The sequence below is a fragment of the Tursiops truncatus genome, chromosome 11 (genome assembly GCF_011762595.2).
Source record: "Tursiops truncatus isolate mTurTru1 chromosome 11, mTurTru1.mat.Y, whole genome shotgun sequence".
Lineage (NCBI taxonomy): Eukaryota > Metazoa > Chordata > Mammalia > Artiodactyla > Delphinidae > Tursiops > Tursiops truncatus.
In genome coordinates, this window is record NC_047044.1 from 59,212,987 (window position 1) to 59,236,118 (window position 23,132).

At 57.4% G+C, this 23,132-nt stretch overlaps 1 protein-coding gene across 8 annotated transcripts; it reads left to right on the forward strand.

Moving 5' to 3' along the window:
• Window positions 1-2,714: 2,714 nt before the first annotated feature.
• Window positions 2,715-23,130, forward strand: ZNF385A (zinc finger protein 385A). 8 transcript variants are annotated; one of them, XM_033866540.2, is made up of 8 exons: window positions 2,715-2,877; window positions 9,273-9,409; window positions 16,726-16,836; window positions 18,496-18,658; window positions 20,559-20,807; window positions 21,177-21,346; window positions 21,531-21,650; window positions 21,795-23,130. In XM_033866540.2, the coding sequence occupies exons 1-8, from the start codon at window positions 2,868-2,870 to the stop codon at window positions 22,023-22,025; spliced, it is 1,191 nt and encodes a 396-aa protein (XP_033722431.1). In that variant the 5' UTR covers window positions 2,715-2,867; the 3' UTR covers window positions 22,026-23,130. The 8 variants fall into 8 exon arrangements, with proteins under 8 accessions (XP_033722431.1, XP_033722432.1, XP_033722433.1 ...); XM_033866541.2 differs by having other exon boundaries at window positions 2,749-2,877; window positions 21,555-21,650; XM_033866542.2 differs by lacking the exon at window positions 2,715-2,877 and adding an exon at window positions 3,264-4,741.
• The last annotated feature ends 2 nt before the right edge of the window (window positions 23,131-23,132 follow it).

Here is a 23,132-nt window from a genome sequence, read left to right on the forward strand (position 1 = left end):
CACCAGAGGGCAGCATAGCCACAAATTCATGGGAATTTGGGGAGGGGAGGAAATGAGGTCCTCCTCACCTTTCTTCCCCCATCAACAGGGCTATTCTTATTAACTTAGGCTCCTGCCTATCAGTACCCACGTGATCTCAAAAATATCTCTCCTAGGAGGCCAAGCCCGCTCCACACTCCAATCTGTGACGTCTTGATAATTCTGTAACTTGGGAACTTCTTCCCAGAACCCATAAATGAAGAGGGACTGACAGGCAGGGTGAGACCTGACGAGGCAAAGAGACACGCAGTATTTCCGAGGATGACAGCTGTGGCATAACAAAGCACTGGGAATTCTCCAGGAAGGAAATCCCATACTCGCCCTCTCGGGGGATGGGTGGGAATGGCATCAGCCGAACTCCAGGGGCCAAATCTGAGATTTCTTATACGATTATGAGGAGGAAATGAGGAGGGGAAGTGGGCTGTGAGTACTGGGCTAGTATCATGGGTGTGTCTGTATAGCGCCTGTACCTCTGAGTCTCAGAGAGTGACAAGGTCTCTCCCGAGGATGCACAAAACAAGATGAGAATTCCTTGGGCTCAGCAATGCTGCAGATGTAACCCAGCACCAGCCTCTCTGTCCCTGAACTGTAATTCTCAGGCTCTGGTCTGTTTCCCCTTCCCAATCTCCCAGCCCCTCCAGAGCCTGTGTGCCTCCCATCTTGAGACTTGAGTGATGCAAAGGGACAAGAGGGGAAGGGGAAGTCCTGAGTCCTAGCCTCGTCTGTGTCAGTGGAGATGGAAAGGAGGCCCTGGGAAGGGAACAGAGCAGCTGGGGGCACAGAAGGGGGAGGGGGCTCAGGAGAGGCAGCTGGCAGGCGGGAAGCTGATCTGGGGGTCTCAAGTTTCTTGACATCAATTAGAGCAGCCGGCCTGGGCTCATTAGTAGCCCAGGGTGCAGGGCTCATCAATAATGAATTCATCCCACACATTGTCCCCCTCCAGCTGCCTGCAAGGTCACCCCGCCCTCCAGCCAGCTGCCTCCCCTTGGTGAGCTAAGGAACCCCTCTTCTAAGACCTCCCTAACTCAGAGTCCCTGGGGGTAGAGTGGGAGGATGGACGAGGATGAGGGCAAAGGGGTCTCTATCACTGATCAGCCAGGCCTGATGCTGACTCTGGTTTGTCCTCTGAGTCCACCCAGGAGAAAGAGTGGGAAGAGGCAAGGGGGGGTAGGTAACAAGGTGTGGGAGAAGCAGGCTTTGTGATACTAGGCTCGAACAGCATGGTGGTAGGTCGGTTCTGGAGCAAGAGGACCTCCTCTGATGGGCTCGGAGACCCTACCTTCTCCCCCCAAGGCCAGATTCGGGCAGCAAGGCCACAGTCCCCTGAGATCTCTGGGTCTCTGGATCAGAACAATGCCAAGGCATTAGCACCCCCAGGATTCACTTGCCCTTGAGCTGGAGCATCTTGGCAGGTGCAGAAACAGATCTTTTTTTCAAACCAGATCAGTGGAGTGAGGACAAGAGACTGCTGGGGCCCAGAAACAGGAACTTGAACTTCCTGTACCTTAATTAGCCCTATGGTCCTAAATTCCCTGCAGAACCCAGGAATGCCAGTCTTCAGTCCCCTTGCTCTTTCCTAGACTGTTCCAAGACTCCAGTCCCCCCGCCCTTCTACCGACCTCTTCCTCCCTGCCTCCACTGTCCCTAAATCCCAAGTGTTCTAGTTCCTACTCACACCTCCTTTCCCTCTGGCTGGGGTTGGCCTGAAGCTGGCTGCTTGGCATTCTGGGAAATCCTCCTGCTGCCCTCCCTCTTGGGGCAGGTACAGACAGGTCCAGGCTGCAGCAGCTGCATCTTCCCCAGACACCTCGTAGACTCCCAGACTCCAGCCTCATGCCGCGGTCCCAGTTGCTTGCCTTGGAATACATCCTGTTGGTCCTCAAAATACATCCGGTGTCCTGTACTCCGCCTCTCCTCTGACGTTCTCCCCAGCCCATACATTCTGTCCTATCCTCCATCCTCCCCTCCACCTCATCAAAGACCCCCTACCAGGCCTCTTCAGTCCAAGTTCACCTTAATGGGGAATGCCCTGGATAGATGCTCCCATCCCCACCAATCCAGGTCATCTCTACCAGGCTCAGCCTCAGTTCTTGATCTTCTGTCATCTCTGGTTGCCCTAATGAGCTCAGTTGCAAGCTTCTATTTCCACCTCTTTGGGTCCACTGATTGCAATCTCTTCCCTCAGACCTTCCCTAAGGACCTAGGCATTCGGACCCCAGCCAGAGATCAACCCAGGGTCCATCTTCAACCCCACGTTTCACCTCTGAGACCCAGCCCCCAGGCATCCTGCTCCAGAGCCAGGGAAACAAACTAGTACCTAAACGTTCTCTGCCCCACCCTCTGCTCCTGCCCAGCCCATCACTCTGGAGAGGACTCAGGTGTCCCATCCAGCCAGGCCCCATCCCTCGCCAGAGTACTTAGGCATTCCCCACCCCATATCAGCCTGTGACCAGACTTCCCGCCCTTAGACTCAGCCCTTCCCGGGATCCCAGGCATCTTAGTTTCCAGCTTCCTGTATCAATACACACCGTCCTCTAGATGTCTTGTTCCCCCAGCCCTGGCTGCAGTGACACCGTAAATCCAGAAGACCCAGGGCAGCAAGTAGAAGAGAAAGCGGGAGGAAACAAGGAGCCGCCAGGACGCCCTCTCCTGGAGCCCTGGGTGCCCGGGTCCCCCCTCCTCCCGTCTTCACCTGCTGCGGGCTCCGCCCCCGCTCCGCCTCGGTCGGCCTCTGCTCCTCCCCCGACTCCACCCCCCGTACCCCCAGCCCGGTCAGAACGGCCCCCGGGACAGAGCGACGCGGAACCGCGGACGCCTGGGTCCCCAGCATGATCCTCGGTGAGTGGGCTCTGCGGCTCCGCGGCTCCAGGCTCCTGGGTCCCTCTCAGTAGGTCACCCCCCAACCTCCCGCACCGCGGTGACTGCGGCCGCCCGTCAGCCACCGGTTCCCCCTCCCCCTTCATCTGGCTCCACATCTGGGGCCCCCTCTTTCCCTCTTCCCCAAACTGCCACTTCTTCTCCCGGTGATCCAGGGAGTGGTAAAGGGGGAGACAGAGCCGAGTAAGACCCCCGCCCCGTAATGAGAACATTGCGTATTCATGAGGCTCATGAATATTATATGACAGTCTACGAGAGGCTGGGGGAGGGGCTGGTCCTGGCCTGGCGGAGTTGAGCGAAAGGTTCTGACCCGTCCCCCCCCCCCCCCCCCCCCCCCGCCCCGCCCCGGGGCCTTCCCCCACCCTTAGCGCAAACACTCCGACATCCTTCTGGGCCCAGGATAAGAGGGAAAGGAGGAAGTGAGGGGCGGGCGGGGGTAGAAGATGGTGGGTGTAGCTTCGAGGTGTGTGGTGGGAGGTGGGAACCTGAAGGCTGAAGATAAGGGGTCTGGGGAGAAAAAGGGGTGGGAAACTGTCCATCCCAGGGCCCCTGCGGCTCGGATCCTGTCTCCGCAGCCATCCTGCCCCAACACGCCGGGACCTGCCCCTCTGTCTCTGTGCTCTGGCTGCCTGGGCCCTTCCTTCCCGGCTGCCTTCTTCTTCCTTCCTCCCCCACCCCACCCCCACCCCTGCCTTGGGCCGGGGGCACCAGCAGAGGAAGGGGCCCCGGGGAGTACAATGATGGCGGAGGGAGACTCCCGCGGGGCTCTGACATCCCTTCAGCCACAGCCACCCCAGCCTCATGACCTACATGGGAAGGGAGCCCCGGGAGGGGGAGGAAAGGACTCCTCATCAGTCGGGCTCCAGGCCCCTGCCTCCACGATAGTCCACAGGCCTGTTCTGTCCTCTGACCTCTGACCTCTGCCCTCTGTCCTGGCTAGGCCGGTTCCTGGGCCCTGTTTGTGGTGGGAGACCCCCCACCAGGCCCAGACACCTGTGGTCTCCCTGCCCCCCACCGGGGACACCTGGCTGCATGCTGGCACCCCAGGGCTCGCCTGGCTCCCACCTCAGCCCTCTGCTGGGGCCCCCTTGACTCTTGCTTTTCTTCTTTCCTTTGACCCCTATTGACTCCCACTAGGTGGCTCTCTCCCCTTCTGCCCTCCTTCCTCCACCCCTTTCTCACCCCCCCCACTCCTGTAGCTCCTTGCTCTTACCCCTCTCCACCTGGCATCCCATCAAATCCATTAAATGAATGAGCCAACAGAGGCACGAATGACTGGTTGCCTGCCTTCTTCCCAAGAGTGTCTCTAGCAGGAAAGAGACTCCAGGCCCATCTATGAAGACTGTCCCGACCCTGGCGTGACCCCCACCACCACACTTGGACTCAGGTTCCCAGAGCACAGGCTCCACATTCCTCCAACCTGTGCAATCCCTGCACCCTGGCCCCAGCCTGGGCACGGGCCCCAGAGGCAACATCATGCTTGTCCAGGACAGGCCAGTTTGAGTCGTGCTTCTCCTGGTCAGTAGGCCTTGGAGAGGACCTCGGGAACCTGCTCGAACCAGCCCAAGATCCCACCACAGGAGGAATGCCAGGGGCCACCAACTGGACGCCCACCACACCTCCCTGAGGACACTGCGATTAACTCCCTCCTTGTGCCCAGCCCACAGAGGGGTGGGAAGCCTGGCGGGCCACATACCTTAACCCTCTTTGACGAAGGAAGGCGAGAGGGAGGCAGCTCCCGGCCAGGCCTGAGGCCCATTCTAAGGTTTTCAGGTTCTGAACGCTGAGGTCCACTGAATCTGTGTGCAGGTGCTCTGCCCGGCAGGTGAGGCCCAGCCTGCCTGCCCAAGAGCTAGACTGTGGGCCCAGGTTTAAGGTGGTGGCTCTGGACTCAGGTTCACCATTCTGAACTTTGCTTACCCTCCTCTCCAACTGGGCCCTTGGTGTGGTGTGTGGGGCGGGGGCATTGAGGGAGGCTTTTCCCATCAGGCCGGGGAAAATTCCCCAGGGGTCTTCCTTCTGCCTTTCCTGGCCACCTCCCCCCTTTAGGCCCTGCCCCCGCCCACATCTCCCCCGGGGTTATTAGGGATGATGTTTTGAGTAGTTGTTCATAATCATCCCCTTGTTGCTTTCATCTTTGACTTCAAAGCCTTTCCAGCACTCAGCCGGCCTCCTGCCAAGAAGGGGGAAATTGCAGCAGAAGGGGACAAATACCTCAAATACCTGAGACTTGGTCAAGAAGGCAAGATCTAGGGGTTCCAGGCTCTCCCCTTAATCCCCCAGTTTTAGGCATTTCTGGGGTTAGAAGAGGCCAAAAGGCCCAAAGTGAAAAGGGGATGGATTAGAGATGAGATTCCAGTCCAGACGCAAATCTCATTTCTCCTTTGGCCCCAGAGCGTAATTCCCGTTTTAACCCAGTGCTGACCCCATGTTTTTCACCACCTTGGGCCCTAACGCTACGTGCAACCTTATCCCCGATACCTCTCTGGGATCTGAATCTCATCGCGGCCCAATCTCCAGACGAACGCTAACCTGCAGCCTTACCCTCACATCCTTCCTGGCTCCTGTTCCTACCCTGACGCTGCTGCTCCCAGAGCCAGCTCACTGGCAGACACTCCCATTCTTTGCCACAGGGGCTTCAGGCCCTAGGCCCAACCGGAGACAGCCAAGGGACTGGGACTCCCACCTAGCCAGAATTTCTGGGGAAGAGAGGAAGGAAAAGACGAGCTCTGAGTGGGATGGAAGGAGTAAGGAGTCAGACCTGGCTTGGTTGTGGCCTGGTGCTGGGGGGATACCGGAGCAGGATCAAAGTGCCTAGGTCCAGGTGGGGTGCAGAAATGAACAGACAGCCATCCATCCAAGGGACTGAGACTTCACCTCCCCCAGAGTGGTTGGGAACTGTCTTTAATAAAGCATTTGGCAGCTCCCCACGGAGCTGGGTGGGGCTCTATCTGCTGGAGCTAATGAGCTTCCCTCTGGAGTGGCCTGTCCCAGCCAGGCCTCAGCTCCTCCCTGTCACACCTGACATGGTGTGCAGACCCGCACGCGTGCGCGCACGCACGCACACACACACACACACACACACACACACACTCCAGTTTGCTCTCCACCTCCTCCTCCAAACCCACCCGAAGCCCTCACCTAGCCATATGAAGCCCTGGATTTCCTCCTTCACAGCCCTTATTTATATTCCTGCCTTTTTCCCCCTCCATCCCTAGGAAAGTGTGGTGCCTGAAAGCCCTGTCTGGAGCCAGCCAGACAGGTTCAAATCCCTCACTAGCTGTGTGACTTTGCTCAATTAACTCCCCCTCTCTGAGCTGACAGTCATCTATAAGATGAGGATTCGTTTATTTAGCAAACATTTATTGAGCTTTCTTTGTGGCAGGCCAGCACTTTACATGGATTTGTTCAATCCTTTCAACAACTCCACAACGCAGGTACCGTTGCTCTCATTTGACAAAGGAGAAATGAGACAGAGGGGCTTCGGAAACGAGCTAGTCACCCAGCTAGTGAGCAGTAGAGCCGTCCGCAGGGGGGCATATATGTAAAGCGCCTGGCATACAGTGGGCCCTTATTATTCTCAGGATGGCCGAGAGGGGACTGAGGCGTGGGCTACCTGACACCAAGGGCCCAGTTTCTCCCCACATGGCCCGTAAGTTGCCATCTGCCCCCTCCCACCTCTGATCTCAGTGGAGTGGACCCAGGAATCTGGGAAAGAGACACATAAATCTCCAGTTGCCCACTTTGCTTCCTTGCCTCACTGCATCCTTCCTTCCTTCCTCCCACTTCCCCTTCCCTCCCCCGACCCCAGGGCTCCTGTCAGTGGAAAAGATGAGTTGCTGGCTAGAGGGAACTCACGGGCTGCTACCTGTTTTCCTCCAACCCCAGGAAGTACATGGAACTTGTTCTCCCTGTCCTCTCCTTGGACAAGATGGAAGCCTTTCTCAGATCTCTGCTGAATTCAGGGTTAAATGGGAGCCCTTTGGGGTTGCGTAGCAGAGAAAGAGGGTGGCAGACCTCGATGGAAATCCCAGCTCTGATACTTACAGGCTGTGTAACGTCAGCCGAGTCTTTTTCAGTTCTCTGAGCCTCAATTTCTTCGAGTGTCAGATGGTTAAAAACTAGCAGCAGCTACCCCATAGAATAGTTACCTCAGAGGTTACATGTGCTACTACTCAGAGTGCTTTACCTGAAAACATTCTTTTCTTCTGTTGCCTTTTGTGGAACTCACCTCTCTCCTCTGAGGTGGTTGTTTGAGGGGTGGGGGCCTGGAGAGTTCAGAGCCAGGAAAGGGTCAAGGAGCTGAGCTGCCTCCCTCTCTGGGGCCGGAGCAAGCACGAGCCCCGGGCCAGCTGCCTGGGGTGGGTGCTGGGTGCCTGGGGCTCTGGGAGTGCTCAGGTTTCTCTCACCATTCCTGATGCCGCCTGGGGCTCGTTAAGGCTGCCCTGGCCTTGTGTGCCAGACAGGAGGAGGCGGGCACAGAGGGGAGAAGCCATGGGCGGACAGAGGGGAAGGGGAGATGGTCGCCCTGCCCCATCAGTCTGTCGGTCCCACTCTCTCCTCTCTCCCTCTCTCGTTCTCTGTTCTCTGGTCTTTCTGCCCTCGTCTCTAGCTCTGTGTCCAGCTTCTCAGCGGTGTCTCTGTTTCTCTCTCATTTCACTCTCTTCATCTCTCCATCGTCCCCTGTCCTCTTCTCTCTCAGTGTCTATGTCCCTTTTCTCAGTCGCCTGTTCCTGCTTCTGTCAGTCTTTCCCATTCTATCTCACTCACTTTTGTCTGTCTGTCTCTCTCTCTCCTCTCCCCCTACCCCATCTCAACCCCGAGGTGGCAGAGGAGGGAACGGACATGACACACAGACCCCCAGCTGTCCAAGGGCCAAAGCCAAGCATCCTGGCCTTCTCCTTCAACCCTTAGATGTCTGCAGCCCAAGCTCCCAGCAGCCTTGACCCCTCTCTGCCTCAGGCACCCTAGCTGCCCAGTCGGAGCAGTGGGTGGAAAAGACAGACCCCTCCAGACCTTCCTGGACCAGCTCCCTGCCCCCAGCTGTGCCTGAGCCCTCCCCACCCCCACCCTCTCGCATCCGATTCCCCTAATCCCTGCTCCCCCGCCCTCCCCTCTGCCCCACTTTTCCAGGACTCTGATTGGTTGATTCTACTGACTGGACTGGGGGGGAGGCTGGCAAGGGAGGGGGCAGGGGGCAGAACCAAGGGAAGGGGACGCTGTCAGGCCCAGGCCCCTGGGGGGCCAGGGCCAGGCCACTGCCTGGGGGCAGCAGGCACCAGACACTGAAGGTATGAAAAGGGGCCGTCTCTGGAGGGAGTAGGAAAGGATCCCAGGGGGACCCTCTGCCCCAGTAAGGTCATGGGAGGACGGGGCTAAGCTTGCAGCCTCCTGGGTTTGCCTTTGTTCCTGGGGACCCCTGTTGCTGGCAGGGGGTTGCCAGAGCCATGAAGGGCAGCCAGAGTTCCCTGACTGGTGGACAGAGAAGTCGCAGAAGGGAGCTGGGCCAGCAGAAGCCCAGAGGGGCCAGCCGTGCGGAGCCTGGCAGGGCTCCTCCCACGGCTCTGGGGCAGGAGGAGAAGCTTTCAGGGACGGTAGTGGAGTTTCAGTTCCCCTTGGGGTCAGACCCAGGCATTCCCCTCCCAGGGACTGGTCGCAGTTCCTCCCGCAGAGCCTGAGCTGAACATTCCCGCGGCTGACAGAGGGACCTGGGGAGGACAGGAAGGTGGGGAGAAGGGGCTCTGAGAATGGCCACAGGCAGTCCACCTCCCAGATCGAATGCCACTTTCCTACCCCGAGACATCGACAGTTAATTAAGAATTACGACTGGGACAAAATCATAACTTTGGGGAGCCAAAGTTATGAGAGATCCAGCAGCCCTCCTCCAAATACAGGCCTCAATATTCCTCTTTAAGCAGTGGGATGAATCAGTCACCTGACAGTTCTCCCTGGGGTAAGACTTAGCCTCTGGGATTCCCTGGGGGAAAGCAAAACCAGAGGAAGGGAGTAGCCAGGGGCGTGGGACTCCCGAGTCCTTGTGGTCCAGCAGGCGGCCTGCAGAGAAGGCCTGTGATTTTCCTGGGTCTGTAAAATGCCTAAAGGTCTTGGGGGAGGGAGGCTGGAGAAGGGGGAAGTGAAAATCACCCAGAAGGGAAGAACAACAGGTCTGCGCCCTCCCCCAGGCCCACAGAGCACCGTGCTCCATTGCTCCGGAGCCAGCCAGCAGGGGAAGTGTGTGTGGTGGGGGTCACGCTTCTGAGTGTGGGCCCCCAGCTGGGAAGTGGGACTGCCAGGCTTGGGTTGGGCTCCTGAGCTTCAGCCTTCCTGCCCCACATGATGTTTTCTCTGGTCTTTAGGCAGCTTGAGCCGGGCAGGGCCCCTCCCTCTGCTACGACAGCCCCCCATCATGCAGCCCCCACTGGACCTCAAGCAGATCCTGCCCTTCCCACTGGAGCCGGCACCCACCCTGGGCCTCTTCAGCAACTACAGCACTGTGAGTAGCAGCCTGCCTGCCTTCCCCACCCTTCTGCCACCCCCGCTGCTTCCGTCCCTGCCCTCTTCTCCTCTTGTATCTAATTCCTTATGTCTTCTTAGGGCCCCATCTCCTTTACTTCTAGTCAGTTACAAGTGTTGTTGGCTCTCTGGTATACTGTTGACAACAATAACAATAATAACTAATATTTGCTGAAATCCGGCTATGGGCCAGACACTGTGCTAGGTGTTTTATATGAATCATCTCATTCAGTCCACCATCGAGAGAAGTCACAAGACCTAGACTGGTGGTAGTGAGTACAGGGAGGTGGAAAGAGAGACTCTTCAAGGGCACAAGCAGGCTGTTTGTAAGCTGCAGCTCTCTGGAGCCCACCGTTGGGTGGATAGGGTAGGGTCAGTGGGGTAGGGCTTGGAGGGCTGGCAAAGTCGTCTAGATTTAATCACTATGAAGTAGGGAGGCATTATCCATTCTTGAGCAGGAGAGTGAGTGGGAAGGGGCAGTGTTTAAGGCAGGTGAGTGGGGCATCTGGATGGAAGGGAGCAGAGACTGGAGGATGGTGGCCAGTTAGGAGGCTGTCCCAGCAATAAGGGCCTGCAGGGGAACCTGGAGAGCCAGACTGGGCCCGCGGCATCGGAAGAGTGCGTGAAGGAAGCGGGGTGGGTGAGGTTTTTCCAAGGAAATCTTGACAGGCCACGGTGACCAACCAGGATTTGGGGGTAGGGGAGAGAAGATGAGTCAAGGATGACTCCGGGGTTCAGGCCTCTGTGACCGGGAGAAAGAACTCACCTTGCCAGGGACAGGGGGTTAGAGGAGGAGGCTGGCCTGGGGTGAGGCTGCTGAACGCACTTTAGGACATGGCGAGTTGGTGGGCCAGTGGGACGTTGAGCCAAAAATGTCCAGCAGACAGTTGGAATCTGGGTCCTGGAGAGTGGGCTGGAGCTAAAGGTTTGGGGGAAGTCAGCTTTATTCAATTCAAGTAACCCACCATCAAACCATATTCAGTTACAAACACGTACTGAGCATCGACTACGCACCAGGCACAGCAGCAGATGTGTTTTTGTGTGTGTGTGTGGTTTTTGTTTGTTTGTTTGTTTGCCTACACTGTGTGACTTGTGGGATCTTAGTTCCCCAACCAGGAAATTGAACCCTGACCCTCAGCAGTGAAAATGTGGGGTCCTAATCACTGGACTGCCAGGGAATTCCCTGCAGTAGATGTTTCTATACTTGATCTCATTTAATCCTCACCACAACCCAACAAAGTAGACATTATTATTCCAGTTTGACATACTGGAAGACAGAAACTAAAGCCCAGAGGGTTTAGGGATTTATCTAAGTGGACGCAGTACGTGCCTAAGGTATGACTTGAACCCAGAGCATCTGACTCCAAATACAGTTCTCTTTATACCTGCTGCTTCCTCCAAACTCCTCCCAGAGAATCCAAACCAACATTTGCAATGCGCTTTGAGGTTTACAAAGCATTTTTCATATCTCAGTTTTTATAGCAACTCTATGGGGTAGCTGTCATTTTATCCTCGTTTTACAGACGAGAAAATTGAGTAATGACGATCAGGAAGGCGCTGTCCTAGATAAAAGGGAGACATGAGGGTAAATATGACATTCTCCCATGCTAAAGGCGCTATATTCAGGAAAGAAGTATAGATGTGTATGCAGTGATCTACAATGCAAAACAGAGGAAGGGTTATAAATATTGTGACAGAGACACTAACAAAAATTCAATTGAACAAAAAAAATTTTGAGCACCTACTATGTGCTAGGCACTGGTATCAGGGACACAGGACTCAGTCTGTGCTTGGAGAGCTCACGGTGTAGTAGGAAAGACAGTAACTTAGCATTTACCCTATAGTGTGAGAAGAGCTGTGCTGGAGGCAGGTAGCTTGTAGGGGAGCCCAAGGGGGTGTCAGGAAAGACTTATTGGATGCGGTGAGGGACCAACCAGAGCTGAGCAGGAAAAAAAAAAAGAAACAGCAGAGGAAAAAGGGATTGAAGCTGGAGCAGATGACGTTATGATTTGGGCTTTGAAGAACTATTAGTAGGATTTTAAAAGGGATTTCAGAGAACACTGCAGACTGAAACAAGGGCTAAAAAAGAGCACTTGAGAAACTGCAGTTGACTGGGTGTGACTGGAGCAGAAGGTGCTGGGAATAGTTTCCCCCCAGTCTACATACCTGATTTACACTTAACCTTGGGTCTCCTATCTTTGTACCCATTTTACAGATGAGGAAACACTGACCCAGAGAGGTTAAGTGACTTTCCCAAGATCACAAAGCTACTTAGTTGATTCACGTGGATAATCCCAAGTTTCTGACTCCCCAGGTTCATGGCTCCACGGCCTCTAGTGGGGAGGAGCTATTTAAAGCCATGAGAGTGGATAAGCTTGGAGAGAGTGTGGCCAGGTGTTGAGTGATACCAGCTTTGGCATCAGACTGGCAGGATTTGAATTGATTTTCCAAAAGTACTGGCTGTGTGACTTTAGGCAAATTACTTAACCACTCTGAACCTCAATTTTATCAGCTGTAAAAGAAGACAGTAATAGCAACTCGCAAGGTTGTTGTGAGAATCGTATTACATAATCATAATGCCTAGCACCTAGCACAAAGTAAGTTTTCAATCAGTGTAAGCTGCTATGATTATTACGTTATTTCATTGTTTTATTTAATAGAGGATCAGAGAGAGAAAGGTAGTTTCCAAGGCCCAAGCCTTGGGTAATAAGCAGAATTAGGCAGTAGGAACAGGAGGAGGCAGGCCCCTGCAAAGGAAATGAAGGAGCCACAGGACGGGGTGGGGACAGAACCAAGTTCCTATAGAGTTGGAGAAGCCAAGGGAGAGAGTGTGGCAGGCTGCATCAATAGTGCCAAATTCTGCAGGGGAATGAGGACTGCAGAAAAGCTGCAGACATGCCCTGGCAGTACTGTGCAGCAGTTAAGTACAGGGCTTTGGAGTCAGAACGCCCGGGTTTAAATTCAAATCCCAGTTCAGCCACTTACTAGCTTATGACCTTGGACAAATTATTTAGCCTCTCTAAACCTCAGTTCCCTCATCTATAAAATGAAGATAATAATAGTATTTACTATTATAATAGTGGTTGTAAAGATTAAATTAGATAATCCACGCAAAGAGCTCAGTCCAGACGCTGGCACATTCCAAGGGCTCAGTCAACATTAGGTGGTGGTGATGGTATTATTATTCACGGAAGAGTCTCTCCTTCCCTGCACTAATACTTCCAGATGTCTCCTACTCGGGTAATTCCTACCCCTTAGACCCCTCCCTGAACTATGCGTCCCTCTGCCCTTGGACATCCCTCACTGTCTCCCAAAGACAGCCTCTCTCTACATCCAGGCCCCTGCTTCGCTCATCTCTCGGCCCTAGGTGGAACGGAGGGGATGAGATCCGGAGATGAGAGAGCCGGAATCCTAGGACCTATCCAGAGAGGATAAGGAAGTGTCTGGGGCAGTGGGCTGTTCAGCCCTCCTGTCCCTCGTCCCCCAGTGCTGCCCCCACTCTACCGCCAGAGGGCAGCAAGTGCACGAAGCATAAGCCCTTCGGGAACCTGGTTCTCCAGCAGGTGGCGGGCGAGAGGAGGAGGTGGGAAGAGGTTAGGGATGATGTCCCCAGTTTGAGGTCGCTTCTGCCCTGGGCGACCCCAGCTCCACCGTTCAGAGGAGTCACTAAGAGAGCAGTGCCTGACACCTGGGTACCTGGGCTCGGTCTTGCATCCCTAGTAGGGGAAGTAACATGTATAAGGGGCACAGGGGTCGTGTGCAGAGGGAGCAGGGAAAGGGTCGTCTGCGGACTCGAAAGAGAAGCTGTCAGCAGAAGAGCGAGGGTGGAAGGGGTGAAAGAAAGGAGAAAGGTCCAAGCTAGAGAAACAGGGTCGGCCACTGGTAGGGATACTGGACCCAGCAAGGGTCCCCATTGGAGGAAGCCCAGTGGAGCATCTGGTCAATGCCCCGTCGCCAGGCCGAGGGGCCCTTCGCCAGGACCAGGTCTTTCTGGAACGAGTGTCTGGACATGGACACCCCGTCCTCTCTTCTTTTCGCCCTAGCGCCCCTTCAAGCCTCCCGAGCTCCCTATCCCCGCCCCCGTCCTCGGCCCCGCCTCTGGGGCGGGCTCCGGGCCGGGCCGGCGCCGCCTCCCCTTCTCCGGGCCGGCCCGGCCGCACAGCCCCGAGCCACCCGGGCAACGAGCGCCGCGTCCCCGGCCTGCCCGGCCCGGCCAGGCTCGGCCTCCCCTCCCGGGTCCGCCACCCCGGGCCATGGAACCGCGTCCCCCGGGGTCCCGCAGGGTAAGCCACCCGGCCCCTCCTCTCTCCCTGGCTCCCGCCGCTGCCGCAGCGCCCCCCCACCCCATCCCCGCCCGCCCCTGCCCGGCTCCCTACCTCTCCCTTCGCCTGGTCCTCGGGTTATCCGGCCCATCCCCCACGACCGGCGCGGCCCCAACCAATCTCCGGATCCCATCTGGCGCCCCCCAGACTGCTGCCACCATACTGGATACCCCGGCCTCTGCTTCTCAGATCCTTGAAGTCCCCCAAATTTTCAGACTTCCCATCAGGTCCTGCACCTACCCTCAAATTGCCACGCCGCCGGTCAGATCCCTTATGCAGCCCTGACCCCATCTCAGCCTTAGTCCCCTTCCTAGCATCCCTCCCCCACCAGCTTCCACCTGCTCTTTAGACACTCTCTAGCTCCCTCTCTTTCCTGTTTCAATCCTTCCTGTCCCTCAGGTCTTCCCATCCCTGAGATTCCATCCCCCTTCCCTTTTTGCCTTTATTTGGGGCGGGGAGGTGGTGTGGTGGTCAGACAGGGGCAGCGGAGCCATCAGATAAAGGGCAATGGAAGGAAATATAATCATAGCCCCTCCTGGTGTTCCTGATCTGGTTTCCCCCTTCCCTCCCCCTTGCCCTTCCTGATTCATTTTGCCCCAGCTTAGGAGAGCGATTCCCTTTCATGTCTGCTATTGGAGGGCAGGTGGGAGGAGACTGTTTTGTGGACCTTTCCAGACAGTGTCTAGGCCAAAATCCTAGGGAAGGGGCTCTGGAGTGAGAGGGCTCTGGGAGATGCTGGCCTTCACCCCTCCCCAGAGAGCCCTCATCTAGGTCACCAGGGCCTCTTGACCTTGGCCTGGAGCAGCACTTCAGTGGCTCATATTCCACCTGCGCAGGGATTGGGCCCAGGAACCCTCACCTTCAGCCTGGTGTCTCCTCAGTTCCCGGAGGAGAGGGTGGGAAGGACCTACCTGACTGGGTTGCCGCCCTCCTCTCTGCCCACCTCCCACCCCTAGTTGGTGTTTATGGACTTAAGCCTGAGGAGAGGGCTGTGCAAAGGAAAAGGCTCTCACCTGGAGGAAGGACCCAAGCGGGACAGGGACCAATTTGCAGGGGATGGATGTTGGGACAGTCAGCTCACAGGTCATCCTCAGGGCACTGGGTCCTCAGCCACTCTGGGGAGCAGGCTGGGGTCCTGGGGTGGGGCACAGACAGAGCCAGGGACCTCTGCTTTCCCCTCTCCATCCCACTCCTCTCTCCCTACCATTTTCATCGACTTAGGTTTCCTGGCCCAGATTGGGTTTCTGTTTGGGCTGAATTCCATTCCCCACCCAGCATGTGAGGACATCCAGGGGCTATGGAGAACCCTGGGGCAGAGTTGGGGGGGGGCCCTGGTTAGGGAGGACTGTCGCCCGGAGGCTGGGAGCTGAGTGCAACCTCTGTCTCCCCTTTCTGATTAAAGCCTGTCTCCAACTCGGTCTGTCTTCCTGCCAGACACATCATACATTCACACCGATAAACACACAGCTGAAGATTGCACAACCTGACCATTCATGGCTTCCGCAGAGCCCCTGACACAGAACTGTTGATACAGAAATGATGTACACACAGCACGTGACACGCCTTCACACTCCACCCCTGCACAGATTGATCATAGACTGCCTAGACACACACAGACACACCCAGTCTTCCCCTGTTTGGCTTTTCCCTGAAAGGGACCTGGGCTTCCAGGAGGTGAAGAGTAAGCCACGGAGAGGGGCTGCTTCCAGCCAACGGCAGGCCAGGAAATTGACACTGGTCTGTCAGACTGGTTATCTGAACCTGGCTCCTGCCTCTGTCACTGCCAAATGGGATGGCGCATTTCACAGGGATGCTAAAGCCCCTTTCCAGACCACCTTCTTCCCCCTGCTCCGTGTTCCTGTCTCTCACCAGTGTCTCCTGGGGAGTCATGAAGACCTGGGCGCAGGGAGGGCCTCAGCTGAGGAGCTGGGTACCCCCAGCAACTTTTTTTTCACTTGATCCTTCCACCTAGAAGATAAGGTTTCAGCTCTAATCTGGTTCCATGCTTATGAGAGATCCCAGCCACCACCCAGTTCTTCTCAGCCTCAGCTGCATTCCAGGCTCGCCTCTCCCTGGCCGCCTGGGGGCCAGAAGGGAGGAGGACGGGGCAGGGAGGCAGTTTTCATGCCTCTAGGCCCCTGGCTTCATCCTCATCGCAGAAAGCCTCAGACAGAAACTCCCATCCTCTTCCCGCCTCATGTGAACTCTTGGCAGGAGACTGCAAAGACATCTGCTGACCCAGGGTGGGGGCAGAGGCCGTTCCTGATCCCTCCCAGCCCCGTAGCCCTGTGACCAAGGGGAGGGAGTTCAGAAGATCCCCGGGGCTGCCTCAGGCCAGCCCAGCTTCTTACGTTCTCCGACTGACTCCCGCTGGAGCCACCTACTCTCTCCCGGGTTCTTTTGCTCCCTCTAGAAGCTACTGCTTTTAAGAGGTCCAGGGAATGAGTGTGTCAGGGCAACCTGGGGCGCAGAGGTGGGAAGCTAGGAACATCTGCCTCCTGGGACCAGAAGCTTGGCTCGGTTGATGGTCTTGTCCCAGAGAGGAGGCCGAAAAAGGCTTCAGCTGAGAGCCCTAGGGTCTGGGATGCTTTGAGACTTCCTGAGTGGGCCTCTGGTGGATCAGCCCAGGAGAAAGGTCAAGGTGACAGAGCTTGATCTTCATGGTATAACGGATGGAGACGAGTCCAGGTTCGAGTCCCAGCTCTGCTATTAAGTCATGCTCTGACCTTGGGCAAACCACTTCTACTTTCTGTCAAATGGGAGCACTGGGCCAGGGGATCTCTCAGGTCCCTTCCAGTGCTATGAAGATTGGGCTGGGAGGGAATCAGGGAGCTGAGGCTCGGAGCCCTCTGGCATGCTGGGGGATTGGGAGGAGGCTCTGGGGACTTTGGTTCAACCCAGCTGCTGCCAGTGGGGTTGTGATGGACATGAGCTTGTGCTGGGGTTCCTGGCTCACCCCAGCCTGCCTCCACAGATGGACCCTGTGCAGAAGGCTGTACTGTCCCACACGTTTGGGGGACCCTTACTCAAGACCAAGCGGCCCATCATTTCCTGTAATGTCTGTCAGATCCGCTTCAATTCTCAGGTAAGAAACCCAGCTGCTCACCCATCCACTGGCTGGGGCAGGGACGACCAGGGGGATCTTAGGGGAGGGCAGGGTCTGGGAGCTCTGGGTGAGGGGCAGGGATTAAGGGGATATGAGGGGATACTGCAGGAGAGGCAGGGCTGATGGAAAGCACTCGGGAGGGACAAGAGATGGCTGTATATTTTGACATGAAGTATATAGCCCAGTCCTCTAAGGCTGACCCCTCCCTCCCTTGGGGACTGAGGCATCCCTGGCTCCGAACTTCTTGGAACACAGGTGGCCATCTGTGTCTGGGTGGGAGTGTGGCCTCTGGTCCTCTGGTCTTGGGTACAGGGCTGAGTTACGTCATTGGCTCCCTGCAGAGCCTGTGCCCTCCTTGGCCTCTGCTAAACTCCTCCCCGGCTCACCCATTTCCCTCTAACCTCCTGGCTTCCTCCTCTCTCCGCCATCCTCCCTCCAAATTACACACAAGGCCTGGCCCCCACTGCTCTCCCAAGGGAAAGCCTCTCCCATGGGAGAAGCCACCCCAAACTCAGAACCTTGGTGTCTGGCCTCCCAGGTTTTCTCCCTCGGAGGCTCCCTTGGGACTTTTGTGTGGGTCTAGAGGGGGCTTTGTGGCGTGCAGGTTCTGAGAAGTTTTGGAGAAAAACAGCAGAGCCTCATTCTGCTGAGTAGGAAAAAGAAAGCATGTTCTGTTTCTCTACCCAGTACACACACACACACACACACACACACACACACACACACACACGTGCCACACCATGCCTCCAGGCTCTGCACACCCCTGGCCCACCCCTGGGCTGTCAGTCTTTTCCTGCCTATCCACACCTTTTATTTCTACTTTACTGCCTGTCTGGGTGACCTTGTGGTTCCAGGATTGTGTGTTCTTAGCAGGGGGTGCACACAGTGTGGGGTGGAGCCAGGACCAACCCAGATTTAGACCTCCCCTTGACCTCGACCCCAGGTATCCCCTTTCCCAACCCTGGCTCTGCTCACTGCTGGAGGGTGGGAGACTGGAGGGGCCAGGGGCCAATAGTAAAGAGCCCTCTCCTCTTTTTGCCCTCCCCTCCCCTCCCCCACCAAGCGCCTCTGTTTTGACAGCTGTCTCTGCTGCTCTCTCTGTCTCCAGAGCTGGGCTTGGGGCCAGGGTCCTCCAGGGTGTCCGCAGAGGCTTCAGGGAAAATGAGACCCAGAGGGGAGTAGTCAGGGTACAGCCCAGGCTGCAGAGCTCCTGGGACTCCCAGCGTGAGGGTGGGAGTCCCAGGAGCAGCAAAGGCTGGATCCTGGGGCCAGGGGACACAGGCATAGAAGGCCGGGGGTCGAAGAGGATGCGGACTGGCTAGATTGCTCGGCCCCTCCCATTTAGGGTTCTCCTATAGTTGTGGGGTCCCCTTCCCTCACCCCTGGACAAGGTGGGAAGCCTGAGTCAGCAGGCTGGCCCTGGGTGTGGTGGTGGGGTAGAGCCTGGGCTAGGTGGGGATCCAGGTTCCCAGCGACTGAGTAACCAGGGTCCTCGACATGGGGTTTTACCTCTCCCTGGTGTAGGGAGAGGTTAAGTGCAGCCTGCTGAGGCCACCCCAGCACCTGAAGGAGCTCCATGGGGAGAACGTTCAGATGAAAGACGATCTCAGATTCCCTTTTCTTCCTCCCTCCCTATAGAGCCAGGCTGAGGCCCACTACAAGGGTAATCGCCATGCCCGAAGAGTCAAAGGCATCGAGGCTGCCAAGACTCGAGGCAGGGAGCCCAGCGTCCGGGAAGCAGGAGATCCAGCTCCCCCAGGCGGCACGCCCCCAAGTGGAGAGGGTGTAGCCCCCCGTCCAGGTATGTCTGACTCCCCCGCAGCATCCTTCAACTGAACTTGTCTCCTCCATTCTGTCCCCAGTTCCCAGAACTCTCCTCTGCTTTCATCTCTCTCTTCCTCAGCTCCCACCCCAGCCCCACCCAAGGTGAGTCCTGCAGCCAAAGCCAGTGACGCAAAATTTCCATCCTGTCACCCCCACTGCTGCCCCAGCTCCTCTCAGCAGAGTCCCCACCGTCTGTCCTCCCCACCTCCCAGTGACTCAGACAGGGGCTAGGGTGAGGCTACCTGGCAAACTTCCTCAAGAAAGAGGGAACCACCAAATCCAGGGAGAGACCATTTCATCTTGGGGAGAGGGGCAGGGGAGAGAATCAGGATATCTGAGGGCCTGCCCATGGGGGCTCCCCCCAGGGAGGACTGGGCCCAGGACACCCAGGCAACTCCCTGGGTGATCTTGGGTAGATCTTTCGACCTCTCTGGGCCAGAGTTTTTTGTCCCTCGGAAATGAGGGAGTGAGACTTGAAGATCTGTGAGGTCTTTTCCGGGTTTACAGAAAGCAACTCTGAGATTCTTTCTCCCTCGTGGCTGGTGGCCATCCTCAACCTTAACTCCCAGCCAAGAAACTGGAAAGAAGGAACATCAAGACGGACAATCCGAGCCACCCCCATCCTGGGATTACATCAGATGTCAGTCATGGCAACTCCAGAGAGACCTGACTTCCCCATGTCCTCCTTGTCCTTGCCTGTCCTTCCTGCCCTACCCTAAGGAGAAAGAAAACCAAGGAGCTGCACCACCAGCTTGGGAAGCAGGCCCCACTCTCACCACACGTACACACACAAACACACACACCGTCCCTCGGGGATGCACAGACAGGGCGAGTGGGTGAGCTGAGTTCTGTGTTCTGGCTGCTTCTCAGCCTGAACATCTCAGGTTAACTTGGTAATGTCTCTGTCAAAGGGGGATGATGATGGTGGCGGTGTAGCTAGCCTTTTCTGTCTAGCCCTGTTCTAGGTGCTCGATACATATTACCTCACTTAGTTCCTAGGGTATCTCCCTAAGGAGGTAAGGAGACCTGCCCTGCTTTTGGAAGCCAGGAGCTTCTGTCCAGATAGAGATGTGAGTGTGCTGTCTGGATTGGGATGGAGATAAATGATGTCAGGAATGAGGAAGAGAAAAGAAAAGGAAAGATCACAGGATGGACCAGCAAAATGGACACTGGCAGGGCTCAGGAGGTCCCCTCCCACCAGCTCCCCAGCCCCACCCCCGGCCTCCCCCTGACCCGGAAACTGGATCAGCTGCTGGAGCAAGAATGGGAGCGCTAGAGTTTCCCCTGTGCAGAGGCCAGAACCCAGCGCTGAGGCCTGGGGCCTGTGCATCTTTAATCAAGCCATGAATTATAGAGCAGCCCACATCCCTGTTTCCTCCCTCTCTGGTTCTGCTGTTTCTGTTTCCCTTTTGCCATGTCTGTGCCTGTCTCTCCCAACCTCTCCTCACCTCGCTTCTGCCCCTTCCTAGAGTTCTTTGGCATGCCTCCCTGGGGACTGGGCAGGCCTCTTGAGAAGGGGCTGGCCGGGCAGGAAGCCCAGGCTGGCTGGCAGGCCTCGGAGGGGAGGTTCCTTGTTCCGTGCCCCTCTCCCCCTCACCAGGCTGGCTGCCAGCTTCACCCTGGCTGAGGGGAGGCTGGTGGGGCTGGACCCCTCGGCCATTCCCAGCTCATGGAGAATGAGCCAGGCACTGGAGGCTCACACCCAGCCCGCGGCAGCTGGACCACATCTGGCTCTGGTCCAGGGCATGAGAGCATGCGTGCTGTCACAGGGTGGGGACTCCTGGGCCCTTGCCCTCCGGGAAACGGGGCTAGGTCTCCTCCACATAAAGAATCTTCTCCGAAAGCCATCTGGGATGATCCCTATGTTTCTCCCCCAGTGACAGTTTCCATGGAAAATGGACTGGGTCCAGCCCCAGGATCCCCAGAGAAACAGCCTGGCTCCCCATCCCCTCCCAGTGTTCCGGAGACTGGTCAGGGTGTGACCAAGGGTGAAGGGGGGACTCCAGCCCCAGCTTCCCTGCCTGGGGGAAGCAAGGAAGAGGAGGAGAAGGCCAAGCGGCTGCTCTACTGTGCTCTGTGCAAGGTGGCAGTGAACTCCCTGTCCCAGCTTGAGGCTCATAACAAAGGTATGGGCCCCCCTCCCCCACGCCCACTCCCCTGTCCCCATCCCTTCCTGCTCGCTATGTCCTAACCCTCCTGGCTTCCAGCATCCCTGGACCCTCGAAGACTCACCAGCCTATCTCCCTCCCTAATCATCTCCCTCATTCCTTAGCCCCTGACCTTCTCGGTTCCCTCCCTGCCCCCGCCCTATTTCTGGTAACTGTGACTCTCCCCTGACCCACCTTGTGTCTGGAAGGGTCCCAAGGGCCTTGGAAAGCCCCCACGCTTGATGCCCCCCCCCCCCAATATAGTAATTGGAAATGTGGATATTTGAGGCGTAGTAAGCCTGGAGAATTTTTTTCCACCTCTTACCTCCCGCCCTCTGGGGGCTCCAGGTACTAAGCACAAGACGATTCTGGAGGCCCGAAGTGGACTGGGCCCCATCAAAGCTTACCCTCGGCTGGGGCCTCCCACTCCCGGGGAACCAGAGGCCCCTGCCCAGGACCGAACCTTCCACTGTGAGATCTGCAATGTCAAGGTCAACTCGGAGGTCCAACTGAAACAGGTGGGTCCAAGGCCCTTTCCGAGGACTCTGGAGAGCGCACCTGCTGAGGGAGGAGGGGGGACAGGGAGCTTGGGTGAGACTCTTCTTCAGGCTCGTCCTTTGGTGCCACAGAAGGGGCGGGGCCAGGTGCTGAGGTGCGATCACTCCGCTCCCTGGCGGTTGCTCCTTTCCCCGTGGTTCACAGCCCCCCACCCACTGGTCCCTGCAGCACATTTCCAGCCGGCGGCACCGAGATGGCGTGGCCGGGAAGCCCAACCCCCTACTGAGCCGTCACAAGAAGCCCAGGGGCGCCGGGGAGCTGGCGGTGAGGCCTGGGCGATGGAGAATTCGTCCTAGGGGCGGGGACCGGAGCGGGGAGGAGAGGGGATGCCGGCCGGCCCTGGGAGAGGTGGAGTTTGCGGGGCCACAGAAGGACTTTTCCCTCTCCCCGCCCCTCTCCCCCCTGCAGGGCACTCTGACTTTCTCCAAGGAGCTGCCCAAGTCCTTGGCCGGAGGCCTGCTCCCCAGCCCCCTCGCGGTGGCTGCGGTGATGGCAGCGGCAGCAGGCTCCCCGCTGTCTCTGCGCCCGGCTCCCGCCGCACCTCTTCTCCAGGGACCGCCGATCACCCACCCCCTGCTCCACCCGGCCCCCGGGCCCATCCGAACTGCGCACGGACCCATCCTCTTCTCCCCCTACTGACCTGAACCCTGAACCCCCTCCCATTCAAACCCCCCACCTCCAGCCGGGACCCAGGCCTCCGGGCTCCCAGTCCGTCCCTCCTCCCGGCACTCCCTGAATGATCTCTCTCCTTCCCCCCCACCCCGAGGTACGGGGTTCCAGGAAAGGGGAGGGGTAGCGGGGGAGGGGGGCTTCAGAAGGGGGGAACACCCCAGATCTCAGGGAACCCCGCCCCCTGCCCTTCCCTCTCCCCTAGAAAAGGGGGGGCTGTCTCACCCCCGGGCCCCCTTGGAGACACCCCCTCCCAAAAGCCATGTGCATCCAGCCCTTCCCCCCCAAACCTAGCACAAAACGGGGTTCACAAGCCATGATCGGGGTCCAGGGGGCAGAAATGGATTTTCTTGGCAATAAGCGGACTCTGGGACTCCGGCCCCCTACCCCCAAACTGAAGCGCTTCCGTGAACACCCCCGTCCTCCGCAGGGGGAGGGGAGCAGGCGGGATCCTGGGTCCCTCATAAGCACTTTGGTTTTACCGCCTGCAACCTCACTGTGCCCGCCCCGCATCACGCCCCAGCCCAGGTCTAGCCGGGCCCACGGGCAGCACTTGGTGGCATCTCTGGCACTTGGGTGGGACCAAGTAGATGCCCCTATAGACCCTTCCCTCACCTTCTTCCTTCCCAGTCCGGATTCCATTCTTTTCACCAGCACCCATCGCCCAAGGGGTACCAAGGGGGGCAAGGGGTGTCCAGTCCAAGCCCACCCCCGCCTCGCCTTCCGCAAAACTGTGAGCAAAAAGCAATAGAAGCCTCGCCCCCGCCCCGCCCCTTTCCGCAGGATTTGCAGTCTGTAGCCTACCCCATCCCAGCTCCTAGACCTCATGGCTGTCCCCTCCCACCAGACACCTCCACTGCACAACTCGGGCGGGGTCGTGACCTCCCCACCCCACCTTGTGGTTTCCGTATCGTCAGTCCTTCCAGCACAGACCCGGGAGGGGGACAGGCCCCCACTGGCCTTCCCCTCCCCATCAACTCTTAATGCTTGACGATGTAGCAATCCCGGCCCCCAGCCCACGTCTTTCCCTTTTCCCCCTCCCTGACAATAAAATCTGGATTCGTTGCCCTCCGTCCC